Source organism: Sus scrofa, chromosome 13 (genome assembly GCF_054392235.1).
Source record: "Sus scrofa isolate SSC_HxYL_T2T_F1_AM1 chromosome 13, Sscrofa_HxYL_maternal_Yorkshire_Landrace_v2.0, whole genome shotgun sequence".
Classification (NCBI taxonomy): Eukaryota; Metazoa; Chordata; class Mammalia; order Artiodactyla; family Suidae; genus Sus; species Sus scrofa.
Window position 1 is genome coordinate 28587385 of NC_139395.1, and position 17046 is coordinate 28604430.

The 17046-nt window shown below is 39.7% G+C and overlaps 1 protein-coding gene across 18 annotated transcripts in view; it reads right to left on the reverse strand.

Annotated features, from left to right (window-relative positions):
• The window catches only part of NEK10 (NIMA related kinase 10), a 178728-nt gene that overhangs the window by 65564 nt on the left and 96118 nt on the right, over positions 1-17046 (reverse strand). For all 18 annotated transcript variants that reach the window (XM_084990133.1, XM_084990132.1, XM_084990131.1 and 15 more), the window contains 3 exons: positions 9082-9157; positions 1682-1811; positions 511-581 (listed from right to left, as the gene is read on the reverse strand). In XM_084990133.1, coding sequence (XP_084846259.1) covers positions 511-581; positions 1682-1811; positions 9082-9157 — 277 coding nt within the window. The remainder of the gene's footprint in view (positions 1-510; positions 582-1681; positions 1812-9081; positions 9158-17046) is intronic.

Here is a 17046-nt window from a genome sequence, read left to right on the forward strand (position 1 = left end):
ATCTGGTGTTGCTGTGGCTGTGGTGTAGGCCAGCAGCTGCTGCTCTGATTAGACCCCTAGCCCGGAAACCTCCACATGCTGTAGGTGCAGCCCTAAAAAGCAAACAAACAAACAAACAAAAAAAGGTAATTAAACGAATGCTTGCAATTTTATCATCTGACATGGCCTTTCTCAGTTTCATATAGCCTTTTTCCAGATTCATGCACAACTACGTTTTCTTCATAGTTATAAAGAGTTGTATTTTGTTGGTTTTAGCGTCAGATGAAACATTTTACAGGTTGATAAAAGCCTTCTGAGTAGTCAATTTAATTGTTGCTTAATATTTCAAGTGAATGTGCTACTTCCTCTTGGACACTTGGGTGGCTTCCAAATGGTCCTCATGACAAACATTTTTCTGGGTTTGCATTATTTAGGAGCCCCTCCTCTCTGCAAATATTCCATAGTAAATTTGCACAGATATGAAGTACTTCTTGATGATCCCTATAGGTTTGAAGTTGTGAGACTAATTACCTGCTGATAGTAGTGGTCACCTTTTCAGAGTAGATGCCCTCAGGCACTGGGTCATACGCTGCCTCCACTATCTGCAAAACAAACAAACTAGAGTGACCGAAGTAAAGTGTCTCTGAGGGGTGATACTTGGCTGAGACAGGAGATACAAGAGTTACTCAATGAGCATCATAACAGCATGCATGGACTTTCATCAGAAACAAAAACCTCCCGTCAAATTAAAAATTAGCATCGGAATTCTCACTGTGGCTCAGCAGTAACAAACCCGACTAGTATCCCTGAGGATGCAGGTTTGATCCCTGGCCTTACTCAGTGGGTTAAGGGTCCAGCATTGCTGCAAGCTGCAGCATAGGTCACAGAAGAGGCTGGGATCCTGTGTTGCTGTGGCTGTGGTGTAGGCTGGCAGCTATAGCTCAGATTAGACCCCTAGCCTGGGAACTTCCATGTGTCACAGGTGTGGCCCTAAAAAGCAAAAAAAAAAAAAAAAAAAATCATCAATTAAGCAGTTCTTGAGCACAGAATTATATTCTTCCAACTAAGTTAAAGTTAACCTCAGAGTCATCATTAACGATGTGCAGCATATTATAATATGCTGGATTGACGGCAGTCAAACCACAATAAACAATAAAGGACCAAAAGCAATTTGATAGATTTATGGTTATAATTTTCTATGATAAATTGAAGACAATTATAGGGAGAAATGTACTGTAGCACATTATATAGATTTAGAATAAAGGGGAAAAAATAAATTGGATCATGTGGCTATAAAACAATGCCTGCTTTTATTTTATTTTTTTATCTTTATTTTTTTTGCCCACACTTGGAGCATGAGGAAGTTGCCAGGTCAGGGATCAAACCTGTGCCCCAGCAGTGACAATGCCAGCTCCTTAACCCACTGCACCACCAGGGAACTCCAATGCCTGCTTTTAATTGACAATTTTATTAAAATCACAAAGGTTCAGAGTTCCCTGGTGGCACAGCAGGTTAAGGATCCAGTGCTGTCACTGTTGTGTGGCTCAGGTCACTGCTGTGGCTCAGGTTTCATCCCTATCCTGGGAACCTCTGCTGCCAAAAAAAAAAAAAAAAAAAAAAAAATCACGGACGATCTATTTAAGAAGAAAAGCAATGGTGTTTTTGGTGACAAGAGCCCCTTTTATCTCCTGAGGCTGCTTACTTTTGTGGCCAGGGAGAGCATGTTGGTGCTGTAGAAAGGAGGATTCAGAGTCGCCATCTGATAAAGGATGCAGCCTGCAGCCCAGACATCAGCCTTCTCCCCATACGGCTCACTCTTCAGCACCTCGGGGCTGAATTAAAATAAGGACATTAATGGATAATGAAAAAAAGGGAGAAGTCAGCAGAGAAAAAAAGTCCAATTTTCAAGCTATTGTTGGAGATGCAAAAACAAGATAGAAACTCAATCACTACTTCAAGTAAACGTATTCAAAAGGATCTATGAATTCTTTCAGATTCAGGTGAATCAAGAAGCACACCAAGCAATTCTAGTTTAAGCAATAAATATCGATAAATCACGTATTCAACTCCTATTGAATGTCCTTTTGTTTCCAGAAACAACCACCCTCCATGGTAGAATCATTGGCCCCAGTTCTTCATTGGTTCTGGAGATTTCGAACTTCCCACTCTTGTGTCTTGGTGGGCAGTGTTTGTTCCCACTCCTGCCTTTGGTTTTAGTTGTGTTGTCTTGTTCTGGCCGAGGAGTTTGGAAGTGGCAGGACCTCAGTCTTAACAAATACTGAATGTCTGCATCTGTCCCTCTAGGAGCTTCTGTCCAAGAAATGAACATACCCCAGGTAGCATCTACCTCTCCAGCTGGGCCAAGCATAAGACACATGGAATAGATCTGCACACATAAACCTGCTGCCTGATGGAGACCCAGCCCAGGAGACCCACAGACCTGTGGGTCTGGTAATAAATGCTTACTGATGAATGCCACTGAGATTTGAAGATTTGTTATGCAGCATTATTATAAGCAAAACAGAATTACACACATCATCCCCTTGCTATTCAATGCTACCTTGTAACGTAGGGGGGAGACCACATCTAAATTATGTTGCTAGAAATGACAACATCCATCATGTTCAATCTCTTCTGAAATGGCATTTCTAATCTGAACAAGGATGCTGTCAGTCTTTTTTAAAGAAATTACTTTGGGGAGTTCCTGTTGTGGCTCCTATGACTAGGAACCATGATGTTGTGGGTTTGATCCCTGGCCTCAATCAGTGGGTTAAGGATCCAGCATTGCCATGAGCTGTGGTATAGGTCACAGATGCATTGCTCTGGCTGTGGCCGGCAGCTACAGCTCTGATGAGACCCCCAGCCTGGGAACCTCCATATGCCGCAGGTGCAGCCCTGGAAAAGGCAAAAAGACAAAAATAAATAAATAAATAAACAAACAAAAAATAAATTTAAAAATTACTTTGGGGCTACAGCGTGCAGTGGCTTGATGTGGGATTGAACCCAGGCTGCAGTGCTGAAAGCACTAAATCTTAACCATTAGACCACCAGGGAACTCTCTTTTAATTTTTTTTTTTTTTTTTTTTTGGAGAATGCTGTTAGTGTTTAAAAAGTTAATCTGTAGGGGTTTATGAATTGGACTTTTTTTTTCATGTGGAGGAGAGTATAGTTCCCTTGGATATTTCAAGCTAATAGAAGTTGCCTCTCTCATATTAGTAGGCTGAAACCCAGCAACATGTTAAAAGTGCTCAACATCCACATACCCTAAATTAAGTAGTTTGATGATTCAGTTCTATAGTATGTGCTTAGGACTGTCCTCAGTCCTCTAAATTAATGGAGTAGGGAGTAGGGATTAATGGTTAACTTGGACAGTGGATTAAGGCATATCTTGTAATAAGATATAAAGAAACTCCTAAACTGGTATCAGAATAGAGTAGGTATCAATCAGTATTGGCTGTTAAGAATAACAAAGCAGTTGTTATTCTCGTGAGATTATGGAGAATGATTCCTGTTTAAGTGGCACTGGGAACTATATCTAGTCACTTATGAGGGAGCATGATAATGTGTGACAATAGAATGTGTACATATATGTGTAACTGGGTCACCATACTGTACAGTAGAAAAAAAAATTGTATTGGGGAAATAACTATTAAAAAAATAATTATAATAAAAAATTTTTAAAAAATGATTACGTTTCCAGAGGAAGCATGGTTTCCAGATCTCTCAGTTAAGCATTTTCATATGCAGTGTCTTAGAGTTCAGTAAAGTAGCAATGGGAGGATTCAGGGTGAAATTTCCAGGGCTCTACTGGTCCAAAGTGTTCCCTGCTGTCACGTCATCAACAGTTCACATTAAAAAAAGGCATAACAAGAGAAAAAAGTCTTCAACGAAAAAGTGTCCTTGGCTCTCCACAGACAAATGTCTCCTGTTCGAAGCTCCTGAGAACTCAGAAAATGTGTTTCCTGCTTCCTCAAGCTCATGAGGCTGATGCTTAGGTGCTTCCCCCACTCCCCTGAGATCGCTTCCCGTTTCCTGTGCCTGGTGTGTTTTCACTCTCAACATCCACTTCTCTGGAGGACAGTCTTCACTTTTTCTCAAACGGTAATTACTCAGTGTGGGGAAAAATACTTGTAAGGCTACAGTTTACTTAGTTTATTTTTCTCATCTCCTCCTTTATCACACTACAGACCACACGCTCTTTTCATCCCTGCAGGCATGCCCCTTTGGAATATGTCTGTGAGGCTCCTCTCAGCAAAAGATGGTGTCTAGTTTGCACCCTTGAATCTACACTCGACCATAGACCTGGACAACATCAGGAAAAGTGATGCAAGGAGAGAACTGAAGTGCACTTACTCATCATGGCTTACTCTTTCTTCCACGACCACAAACTAGTGGCTGAGCCCAGGCTCACCTGCTGAATGACAAGCACCATGTGGCCCAGTTCCCCCACCCCACCAACACCCAATGCACAGCCAGCCCACCACCACATCTGTCTGCAAAGCCTTTGAAAACCAGGTGTCCACAACGTACAGGTGAGCCAAGCTGACATGGATCAGCAAATCCTAGCTCAAACCAGCCCAATTTCCCAGCACACAGTATGCTGAGAAGACAAGAGGTTATTCTAACAATCTATTAATTTTGAGGTCGTTTGTCAAAGTTAACTGACATAAAGCTTTCATCAGATCCTCAAAGCTGTCCGTGGGCCCATGAAAAAGACACAGAATCACTTTTCCAGAAGAGAACAAGAAAGGACAATAAAAGGCCACAGAGTTGCCAACTTTGCTTCTGGGATTAAACTTCACATATCCTCTAAGATAAAAGAGTTTCATAATTACAACTCAAAGCAATGACAAACAGAAAACAGAGTGTGATTTCTAAAAGCCACACAGAATTCTGTTTCAGTCTGAACTGTGTGTCTCCCACCCCAAATTCACGTGTTGAGTCCCAGTCTCTAGTACCTCAGAATGTACCCACAATAAAGATAAGGCCTGCATGAGCTGATGAAGAGCTGCCATTGGGCAGACCCTTAACCCAGGATGACCAGAGTCCTTGTCAGAAGAGGAGGAGACAAAGGAGTGTGCACACACCCAAAAGAAGGACCACAGGCAAAAGGCAGCGAGATGGTGGGGCCAACATCTGCAAGCCAAGGAGAGGCCTCAGAGGAAGCCAAACCTGCCCTCATCTTGCTCTTGGACTGAAGCATTCAAAGACATTTCTGTGGAGTTCCCTTTGTGGCTCACTGGAAATGAATCTGACTAGTATCCATGAGGATGCAGGTTGGATCCCTGGCCTCGATCAGTGGGTTAAGGATCTGGTGTTGCCATGAGCTGTGGTGTAGGTCACAGACACAGCTCGGATCCCACACTGTTGTGACTGCGGGGTAGGCTGGTGACTACAGTTCTGATTCGACCCCTAGCCTGGGAACTTCCATATGCCATGGGTGCAGCCCTAAAAAGACAAAACAAAACAAAACAAACATCTGTTGTTGAGGCCACCCAGGCAGTGGTATTTTTTTATGGCAGCCCTGGCAAGCTGATGCAGGTTCTATGTGCCTTATCCTACAGAACCCAGCCTTTGGGAAATAGAGCTAAAGCCACTGATTCGATCACTTACTTCCCAAAGGTGACAGTCTCCAAATACCATCACACTGGGGTTTAGGGCTTGAATGTATGGATTTGGGAGGGGGACACAATTCAGCCCATAGGAGGTCTTAGGAGATTATAACCCAAAGTATAAAATAATTATCCACGAATCCATACTGATATAAATTAAAAACTGAATAAGTAAATGGAAGGCAACAGACAAATCTCTTGGAAAATGACAAATAATTTATGTGGGCTCCGCCTTAAGGAGATGAAGCATAACTTCCCACTCTTTAAGCCTGGGGTGCATAGAGGAACTTCCTTTCACAAATTACCTTATAGAAAGAGGGGAAAAAAGAATAACTTTACAGCAGACAGACCCAACACACACTGTCGCCAGCTAGGTGATCAAGATGAACATCAGCAGTGACAAGCCATGTGGATAGTTAGTACCCATAAGAGAATGGCAGTTTATACCTGTGACCTTCCTCCGCAAACACATTCCAGTCTAATCATTAGAAAAACAGCAGACAAATCCCCAATGAGGAAATTCTATAAAATACCTAACCACTAAGTCTCACAACTTCCAAGGTCATCAAAAACAAGAAAAACCTGAGAAACTGCCACAACCAAAAGGAGACTAATGAGAAATCGTAAAAGATTACCTGGTCAACAAGTATGTATAATATTAAGACGATAGGTTTTTTTTTTATTATTAAAGAAAGAATATGATAAATGAAAATGAAAATATTTGAAGAAAACACTTCATTTCTATCAAGTATATCCATCCAGTGCATCACCAATTCATCTTATCAAACATAGAATCCAAAATTATGGGCTATTTCCTCTCCTATGTTACACATACAGTTGACCCTTGAACAGTGCAGGGTTTAGGGATGAGACCTTCCCCACAGTTGAAAATCTGCATGTAATTTATAGTTGGTTCTTAGTACCCGGAGGTCCATGCATTAGGGTTCAACCCATCAGGTCGTGTAGCACCAGAGTACGTATTTAGTGAAATACGACCCGAGGCACAACAGTAACAATGCCAGATCCTAAATCATTAGTTCTATGAATTTACAGTGTTGCCTGCTAGAGTTCCCTTCGTGGCTCAGCAGTTAACAAACCTGACTAGGATCCACAAAGATGTGGGGTCGATCTCTGGCCTTGCTCATTGGGTTAAGGACCAGGCATTGTCGTGAGCTATGATGTAGGTCGCAGACGCAGCTCGGATCCCACATTGCTGTGACTGTGGGGCAAGGCGGCAGCTGTAGCTCTGATTTGAGCCCTAGCCTGAGAACTTCCATATGTCGCAGGTGAGGCCCTAAAAAGCAAAAAAAAAATTAAAATAATACAAAAATAAAATGTTGCCTGCCATACCAGTAAATAAAGGATGCTGAGGCCGTCAAGCCATCAGCCACTGCATCCAACCTGACCTTGAACCCTGAGGGATACTGGCCCTAGACAGTTAAGGGGTCTATAAGAGGAACGATTTCAATGAGCCCAAATTCTTGCATCTTCCCATATCAAGAAAAGTGCTAAATTCATTAATTCGAAATGTCTGGCTTTCCTTAATTAATAGTAATCTTTCGATATTCTGACTACCAGGTCATTGTTGCAAAAACTCTTGTATGTCCTGACTCCTCGCTTACCTCTTTGGAGCTGTCCCTCAGAGTGATCTGAGAGGCTGCCTCTCAGGCTTAAGTCCTCAGTTTTACCCACCAAATAAAACATCATTCTCAATTTAATTTTTCAGTCAACAGTACAAAACTTGTAAGAGGGAGTTTCCGTTGTAGCTCATGGGCTACAAATCTGACTGGTATCCATGAGGACACAGGTTTGATCCCTTGCCTCGATCAGTGGGTTAAGGATCTGGCATTACCATGAGCTGTGGTGTAGGTCTCAGATGCGGCTTGGATCCCGAGTTGCTGTGGCTGTGGTGTAGGCTGGCCTCTGTAGTGCAGATTTGACCCCCACCTTGGGAACCTCCATGTGCCACAGGTGTGACCTTTAAAAAAAAAAGTGAAAAAAAGGAAACCAGAGAAACTTGTACGAGATTAAGTACACAGATAAACTTTCAGTTTTCAAGGTATGATTTTATCCTGGCTACCAATTTCTGCATCTTCTCATGAAGCTACTTTCAAAAACATAGATGTAAAGCATTTCTACCAAAATAAATGAAAATCCACCCCTCAAAACACTATTTTGAACATTTTTGTATGAAAGCACTTTGCAAAATAGGGGTGATGTTTCCAATTTCCACTTCCTTGGAGAAGAATCCTTCGCAATCCTATTCCCGGAATTCCATTGCACAACAGACTAGATTAAAAAAAAAAAAAAAAAAAAGATCAAGTGTCTCAATTGCTTGGCCTGATGAATGATGTCGTGGACCTAACACAGGTGGAAAGGAATTTCACACACAGAGCCAAGTGAGCCAAGTGAGAAGAGAGTTGAGTTTATTGAGATGAGAAACGCTACTAACACAGCAGGATAGCTTCCTGGTGGTCAGGGAGAGCTGACCCCAATGGAAGTTAGCTGCTTCTTTTTACAGCCAGAGTAGGAGAAAGGGCAGTGTGGTTTAACTGATTAGCCAGGGATCTGAAACTCTCCTCCTTCCTCATAAGGGTCTGCTTGAGTAAGCCATCCCTTTACCAGGAAAAGGAGAGCTTGTTGGGGCAGGCTACTTTTTTATCGGAAGAGAGCTAGCCTGTCATGAATGTCAGCTCCAGGCTTTGTCCATGGGCTTCAGGTTTTGTGTTTGAGCTAATATGCTGTGGCTTGAGTTCCACAAATGAGATTTCAGAATATTTCCCTGAAATTGGCTATGTCTACTGACTACCTTATCTGTATGCTGATTTCGACAGATTCAGACAAATGATATGTAATCAGCAAAGGAAGATTCGTACTTCCTAATAATTAGTGAATTGCAAAGGAACCTCAAAGCATGCTAAAAAAAGCCTTCATTCATCAAAAATTTTTTAACTATGTAAGGTAGCACTCATTAACCCAAGAACCAACCAACTTTGTACACATACGTCTAAGTATATATTCATCACTTTTGCATTCACATAATAAAATTTATTCAACTCCTGTTATTTGACAGATGCTGGGACAGGTATTAGTACATAAAAGTCCTTTCCTCAATCTTGAATGAATATGGAAAGAAAGTAAAAGAGTTATACACCCAAGAGATGCAATAAAATGTTCCATGTATCACATCCTGTAGCAAGCCTACTGGTTTACACACAGATTCATTCAACAACTTTTGCGCACCTACTATGTGCAGAAGATCATTTCAATTACAAGTAATAAAATTACTCCCAACGAGGGGCAGAGTTACCTTAAAAGAAAGATAATTTGTTATTTTAAACACATAATGATGTACCATTCTATACATGTGTATTACATGGGTAATTGAAAACATATTAAATATGTAAATGTTTTTCCTTTGCAAACCAACAAAGGAAATAAGAGCCCAGTTACGCAGGATGTTTGAGAATAATAAAATAATTATCCTTACCAGGAATACAGAATTGTTCCCACAACAGATGTGAGTTTACTGCTTTCTTGTTTTTGCTTTGCCAGGCCAAAGTCAGCTACAATTCAAAACACAAAGCAATGTTATATTTTCCCAGAAGTAGCATTGTTCCTTAGCTTTTAACATTCTTAAAAAAAAAAGTCCAAGTGAAAAATAGGCAAAAGATCTGAATAGACATTTTCGCAAAGAAGACATATGATGGCCAATAGGTACATGAAAATATATTCAATATTACTAATCATCAAGGAAGTGCAAATGGAAGTGCAAATCAAAACCACAGTGAGATATAACACCTCACACCTGTTAGAATGGCCATCATCAAAAAAAGCATAAAAAAAAAAAAAATGGGAGCTCCTGTTGTGGTGCAACAGGAACGAATCTGACTAGTAACCATGAGATTTCCACTTCTATCCCTGGCCTTGCTCAGTGGGTTCGGGATCCAGCATTGCCTTGTGCTAGGCTGTAGGTCACAGACACAGCTCAGATCCTGTGTTGCTATTGCTGTGGTGTAGGCTGATGGCTACAGCTCCAATTTGACTCCTAGCCTGAGAACTTCCATGTGCCTGGATGTGGCCCTAAAAACAAACAAACAAACAGGAGAGAGGATTAAGACAGCAGAATAGAAGGACTGGAGCTCAACTTCTCTCCCAAAAACAACAAAATTCACAACTAAAAGCTGAGCAATCTCCACCCAAACGGGCTGGAAACCTTAAAAAAGACATCCTGCTCCAGAAGAAAAAGAGGAGGCCACATCAAGAGAGAGGAGGGGCGATTTCACGATATAAACAACCCCATACCTCCCAGGTGGGAAGCTCCACAGACTGGAAACTAACTGGTTCACAGAGAGAGACTCACCTACAGGAGTGAGAGTTCTGAGCCCCACATCAAACCCTCACCTGTGGGGATCTGGCACCAGGAGAAAGAACCCCTGGAGTATCTGGCTTTGAAGGCCAGTGGGGCTTGTGCACAGGAGCTCCACAGGACTGGGGAAAACAGAGACCTCATTCTTAAAAGGCCCACCTGGACTTTCATGTGCACTGGGTCCCAGGGCAGAGCGAGGTCTCCACAGGAACCTAGGTCAAACCTGACTGCAGTGCTTGGAGGACATCCTGGGAAAACAGGGGTGAATGTGGCTTGTTGTGAGGGAGGGAACATTGAAGGCAAAGCTCTTGGGAATATTCAGCAGCCATGTCTTTCTCTGGAGGTGGCCATTTGGGGAAAATCTGGCCCCACCCATCAGTCAGCCTGAGAAGCCCCAGGGCAAACAACAACCCAGGTGGGACAACAGCACTGCTGCCCCTCTGTAAACAGGCTACCTAAAGACCCCTCAGGCACACAGCTGCCTCTAATCCCATCCAGAGACTAAGCCCCACCCAACAGAGGGATTAGAATTGGTTCCTCCTACCAGAGGGCAGGCATCAGCACCTCCCATCAGGAAGCCTACAGCAAGACCCCCATACTGACCTCAGCCACAAGGGAGGCAGACACCAGAAGTAAGAGAGGCCACAACCCTTTTATCTGTAAAAAGGTCACCACACCAAAAACTGTACAAATGAAAAGACAGGGAACTCTAACTCAGATGAGAGGGAAAGGAAAAACCCCAGAAAAACAGCTAAGCCATGAGGAGATTCTCAGCCTCCAGGAAAAAGACTTCAGACTGTTGATGCTGAAGATGATGCAAGACATTGGAAATAAACTGGAGGCAAAGATGGATAATTTACAGGAAACACTGAGCAAAGAGATACAAGATATAAAACTTAAACAAGAAGAGATGCAAACTACAATAACTGAAATACAAAATTCGCTAGAAGCAGCGAACAGCAGAATACAGGAGGCAGAAGAACAAATAAGCGAGGTGGAGGACAGACTAGTGGAAATGACGGATGCAGAACAGAAAAGAGAAAAAAGACTGAAAACAAATGAAGAGAGTTTCAGGGAATTCTGGGACAACGTGAAACACACCAACATCTGTATTATAGGGGTGCCAGAAGGAGAAGAGAGAGAGAAGGGGGCAGAAAAAATATTCCAAGAGATAATAGCCAAAAACTTCCCTCACATGGGAAAGGAACCACTCACTCAAATCCAGGAAGCACAATGAGTACCATACAAAATAAACCCAAAGAGGAATACACCGAGACACATATTAATCAAGCTGACCAAAATTCAAGCCAAAGAGAAAATCTTGAAAGCACCTAGAGAAAAGAACCAAATAACATACAAGGGAACCCCGATAAGGTTATCGGCAGATTTGTCAGCAGAAACTCAGCAGGCTAGAAGGGAGTGGCATGATATACTCAACGTGATGAAAGGAAAAAACCTCCAACCAAGATGACTCTACCCAGCAAGGCTCTCGTTCAGATTTGGACGAGAAAGCAAAACCTTCACACATAAGCAAAAGCTGAGAGAATTCAGCAACACGAAACCAGCCTTACAACAAATACTAAAGGATCTTCTCGAGGCAGAAAAGAAAAGACAGCAACAGGAAACAAAAATCCCACAGACGACAAGGCTCACCAGTAAAGGTATATATACAGTAAAGATAAGAAATCATCCATGCACAATTATACCACCAAAGTCAGAAATCATGAGAAGAGGTGGGTACAAACTCAGGACACTGGAGATGAACTTGCAATTAAGAGAACAACAACTTAAAACAATCTCATATACATATAGGCTCTTACATCAAAACTTCAGAATGACTGCAAACCAAAAATCTACAATTGATACACTAACAAGAAATCTCTGGAGAAGAAATATATCTCATAGTAAATAACTGCATAATCCACCATGAAGGGGGTCATTTGACATCATTCTTGGAATGCTGAAGTCTCCTTAGATCCTATTCTGATTTCCTCTCCATCAAAGAATTTGTGATAATTATAATTAAATAATGCAATTGTACAATTAAATAATGCAGTTCTACAATTGTATTATTAATAACCATTTCTCTCCAAGGTACAATGTGAGGTGTATACTGTCTTGTTTATCACATCACCTAGAATGGTGTAATGCCTTTATTGAAGAACCAATAAGATGTAACAAATTGTGAGGACATATTTATATAGTTACACAGTTTTTTAACCAATTTATGCATTTTATATTTTACTTATTTTCAGAGGGTGTATTATTTTTGTTATTCTTACCAGTTAAATTATTCTTTTTATGATGCTACATAAAATATTTAATGGTATATAAGGCTTCCTTCTTTATAAATTTTAGTTGCACAATATACACAATTTTAATATAATGCTAATTTTTAAAGAAAAATTGAAATGTAATAGATAATACTAAAGTAAAGATGAAAGCCATACAAAATGGGATAAAGTATAGAATAAGTTTCCTATTTGTCTCAGCATATTTTCCATTCCACTTTTCCAGAGGGAGTCACTTAATCTGTTTCTTAAGACCCATGATATAATAATCTGTGTGAATGTAACTGTGTTTAAATATACATATTTTATTTTGTAAAAATAAATAAATAAATAAATTTTTTAAAAAAGTATTGGTGAGGGAACCCTTGTGCACTATTGGCAGGAATGTAAATTGGTACAGCCACTGTGGAAAATGATACGGATGTTCCTCAAAATATTAAAAAATAGAACTACCATATGGTCTAGCAATTCGACTTTTGGGTATTTATTTGAAGAAAAAAAAAACCACCAATTTGAAAAGATATATATACCCCTATATCAGTGCAGCATTACTTAAAGTAGTCAAGATATGGAAGCAGCCTGAGAGCCCATCTTAGATGAATGAATAAAGACAATGTGAGATATATACACATACATACATACATATATGAATCAGCCATAACAAAGAATAAGATATTGTCACTTGCAATAACATGAATGGACCTTGGGGTCATTATACTGAGTGAAATAAGGCAGACAGAGAAAGACATGCCACATAATCTAACTTATATGTGGACTGCAAAAAACAAATAGACAAAACAAAAATCAAGCTCATAGAAATAGAGAACAGATTGGTGGTTGCCAGGGCAAAGGGTAGCGGGTAGGAGAAACAGGTGACGAAGGTCAAAAGGTACAAACTTTTAGTTATAAAATAAATAAGTCATGGAGATGTAATGCACAGTATGGTGACTTAAGTTAATAATACTGTACTGCATAATCTGTAAGTTCCTAAGAGAGTAGATCTTAAAAGTTTTCAACACAAAAGAAGAAATTTTTTTAACTATATAAGGTGATGAATGTTAACTAGACATTGTGATAATCATTTCATGATGTATACAAATGGCAAATCATTATGTTGTATGCCCAAAACTGATATAATGCTATATGTCACTTATACCTCCAAATAAATTTTTTTTTGAAGTAAAAATGATCATTTCTAAGGTGCTATTTCTTAGGAAAGTTACCAGAAGATACACTTTGGCAAAATAGAGGAGTTGAAAAAGAAAGAAAAAGAGAAAGGAAGTAAGAAATAGAGACTCCGGTCAGAAAAGGAGCATGAAAGTTCCAGGACAATAGCTGTGCATCAGACCTAAAGTCAAACTTTGTCTACATTACAGCAAACAGCTATAATGAGCATCCAGGAAAACCAAACTGAGAGTAACTGTCATGTTGGACCACGTGGAGTTAGCACAGAGAGGCACTGGGAACTATATCTAGTCACTTATGATGGAGCATGATGAAGGATAATGTGAGAAAAAGAATGTATACCATGTGTGTGTGACTGGGTCACCTTGCTGTACAGTAGAAAATTGACAGAACACTGTAAACCAGCTATAATGGAAAAAAACAAAAATCATTAAAAAAAATTGTACAGAGGAGTTCCCACCGTGGCGCAGTGGTTAACGAATCCGACTTGGAACCATGAGGTTGCAGGTTCGATCCCTGGCCTTGCTCAGTGGGTTAAGGATCCTGCATTGCTGTGAGCTGTGGTGTAGATTGCAGACACGGCTAGGATCCGGTGTTGCTGTGGCTCTGGCGTAGGTTGGTGGCTACAGCTCGGATTGGACCCCTAGCCTGGGAACCTCCATATGCTGTGGAAGCGGTCCTAGAAAAGGCAAAAAGACCAAAAAAAAAAAAAAAAAAATAGCACAGAGAGGGCTTTTGGAAGATTTGGGAAGAAATAAAAGGTACACAGAAAATGAGGAAAATAAGCAAAAGAAAGGCAATTTAATAACTGAACTCTAAGAAAAACAAAAAGGTCTATTAGGAAGGAAAGGTAATCAACATTGAACAATAATTACACAGTAGTAATAATATAAATACTGAATATTGACAACACCAAATTGTGCTAAAAGTATTGCAGGATTTTTTTGGGGTGGCCACACCCACAGCATATGGAAGTTCCCAGGCTAGAGGTCGAATTGGAGCTACAGCTGCCAGCCTACACCAGAGCCACAGCAATGCCATATCCGAGCTGCTTCTGTGCCCTATACCAGAGTTTGTGACAATGCCAGGTCCTTAACCCACTGAGTGAGGCCAGGGATTGAACCCACAACCTCATGGTTCCTAATCAGATTCATTAACCACTGAGCCACCACGGGAACTCCCATTGCAGGATGGTAGGGGGGAAGAAGAGAAAATAAGAAAACTGAATCCTCCACTATCACAGTAGAAAACCAAATACCAGACAAAAAAGCTAAAAAGAAGTGAAAGTGGTTGTTTTCAGGAAATGGAACTGGGGGTTGCAAAGGGGTAGATTTTTCTTTATAAGCTTTTTAGCATTACTTTATTTTGCAAACCATTTTGATGTGTAGTACCATAAGTTAAAGAAAATATATCTAAAAATTACTTAAAATAGTTTAGAAATAAAATAAATCAGGCTACTACAATAAAAGGTTAATCTCAATGTATTTAAATATAACCAAAAGAAATGACTGCAGCTAATCTAAGAAAATGGAATGAGGGGTTGGCTAATACTCAGAAAATATGGCCTGAATAATCATATAAGAAGGATAAAACAGATATTAAACTAGTAAACAGATCTGTTTAATAGTATTTAAAAGCATATACACTGTTTGCTATGAAATTCAAACACAATTTAAAATAATCCTTATTAACTTATAAGTTGAGATATCTAGATTATATAAATAATAAAAATTCTTAGAAAGACACAAGTACAATTTATTTTAAAAAAGCAAAAAGCTTATAATAAACAAAATTATAATTAACTTCAAATGACTAAGCAATGTGTATCAAGATGAACAGTCACAATTATTTGTTCTTATTTTATTCAAAGCACTGGCTTAAAATATTTTGAAGTAGTTTTGCATTGAAGCTTGTCTATAGAGTTTCTGTTTCAGGATTTTTTTTTATTTTTCAAGCTAATATATAGTATGTTCTACTAACAAAAATCTGGACAGGAAATCTAATCCTTGTTACTGAGGATGTGGTTATGGTAAATATGCACATTTGGAATTGCCTTCAGGAGGAATCAGATTCTTCTAAAATTAAGAGACTGAGCTTTAAAATGCTGTCAAATGTCTTCACATCAATAAAATTTACGGCAGCGGTCCCCCAAGCAGGGTACCAAAAGCAATCCACTGGGGGGCAGAAAAAATATCAAAAACTCTTTTATTTTAGTTTATTTTTTGCTTCTTTTTTTTTTGGGGGGGTACACCTGCAGCATATGGAAGTTCCCAGGCTAGGGGTCAAATCAGAGCTGCAACTGCCAGTCTACACCACAGCCACAGCAACATGGGATCCAAGATGTGTCTGCAACCTACATCACAGCTGGCAGAAACAGCTGGTCCTTAATCCACTGAAGGAGACTAGGAATCGAACTCGAGTCCTAATGGATACTATCAGGTTCATAACGTTGAGCCATGATGGGAACTCCAAAGCCTCTATTTTTATTTTTAATGCACCCCTTTACATATTATTTCTGTAGATTTTATGTAATATAGAATAATTGTACAGTGAGAGGTGTATAGAATTTACAAATAAACATACATATTTTGGCAGTGTGTTATCAAAAAAATTTCCTGGTGGAATGCTGTGATCACATATACTTGCAGACCACTGGTTTAGACATCTCGCTACTTGTAGTTGGTGAACCATTAATAGTCCATGAGAGTAACTTAAGTGGTCATGAGTGAAGGAGGCAGGAGAAAGCTGCCTTTGCACTGAAGGTTCTCTATAGAGTTTCTGTTTCAGGATTTTTTTTTTACTTTTCAACTAATATAGTATGTTCTACTAACAAAAATCCGGACAGGAAATCTAATCGTTGTCACTGAGGATGTGGTTATGGTGAATATGCACATTTGGAATTGCCTTCGGGAGGAATCAGATTCCCAGGAATCTGGGATTAATAGATGCAGACTATTGCATTTAGAATGGATAAGCAATGAGATCCTGCTGTATAGCACTGGGAACTATATCTAGTCACTTGTGACTGAGCATGATGCAGGATAATGTGAGAAAAAGAATGTATGTGTGTGTGTGTGTGTGTTACTGAGTCACTTTGCTATATTGTAGAAAATTGACAGAACACTGTAAACCAACTCTAAGAGAAAAAATAAAAATCATTACAAAAAAATAAAAATAAAAATAATGTAAAAAGAACATAAAGCTAAGCCAAAATGTTACTTTTAAGTTATGACGGAGAATTAGACAACTCTGGGGAAAAAGAAATAACTTTTGTATTTGTAAAACTGTATATAACATTAGGCCTACCTGCTATGGTTGAAAATACTGTAGTAAAAAGTGAAAATGTAGTATACAACCTAGTATACAAATGGCTAGATTTTTTTTGTAGCCCTTGACATGTACCTTTGTCACCCATATGTCACAGATTATATTTGTAACACAAAAACGTGCTTAGGTAGTCATAAAGGCCTTTGTGGATGAAGCAGTGTTCTACAGAAAGGAAAAACCCAGAAACCACTGACTTGGGAATTAAATGCTCAAGCAACCTAAGAGTACTTTATTCTTATTAAAGAACAAATTAACAAGCAAAATATAACTCAGTCAGCAAGAG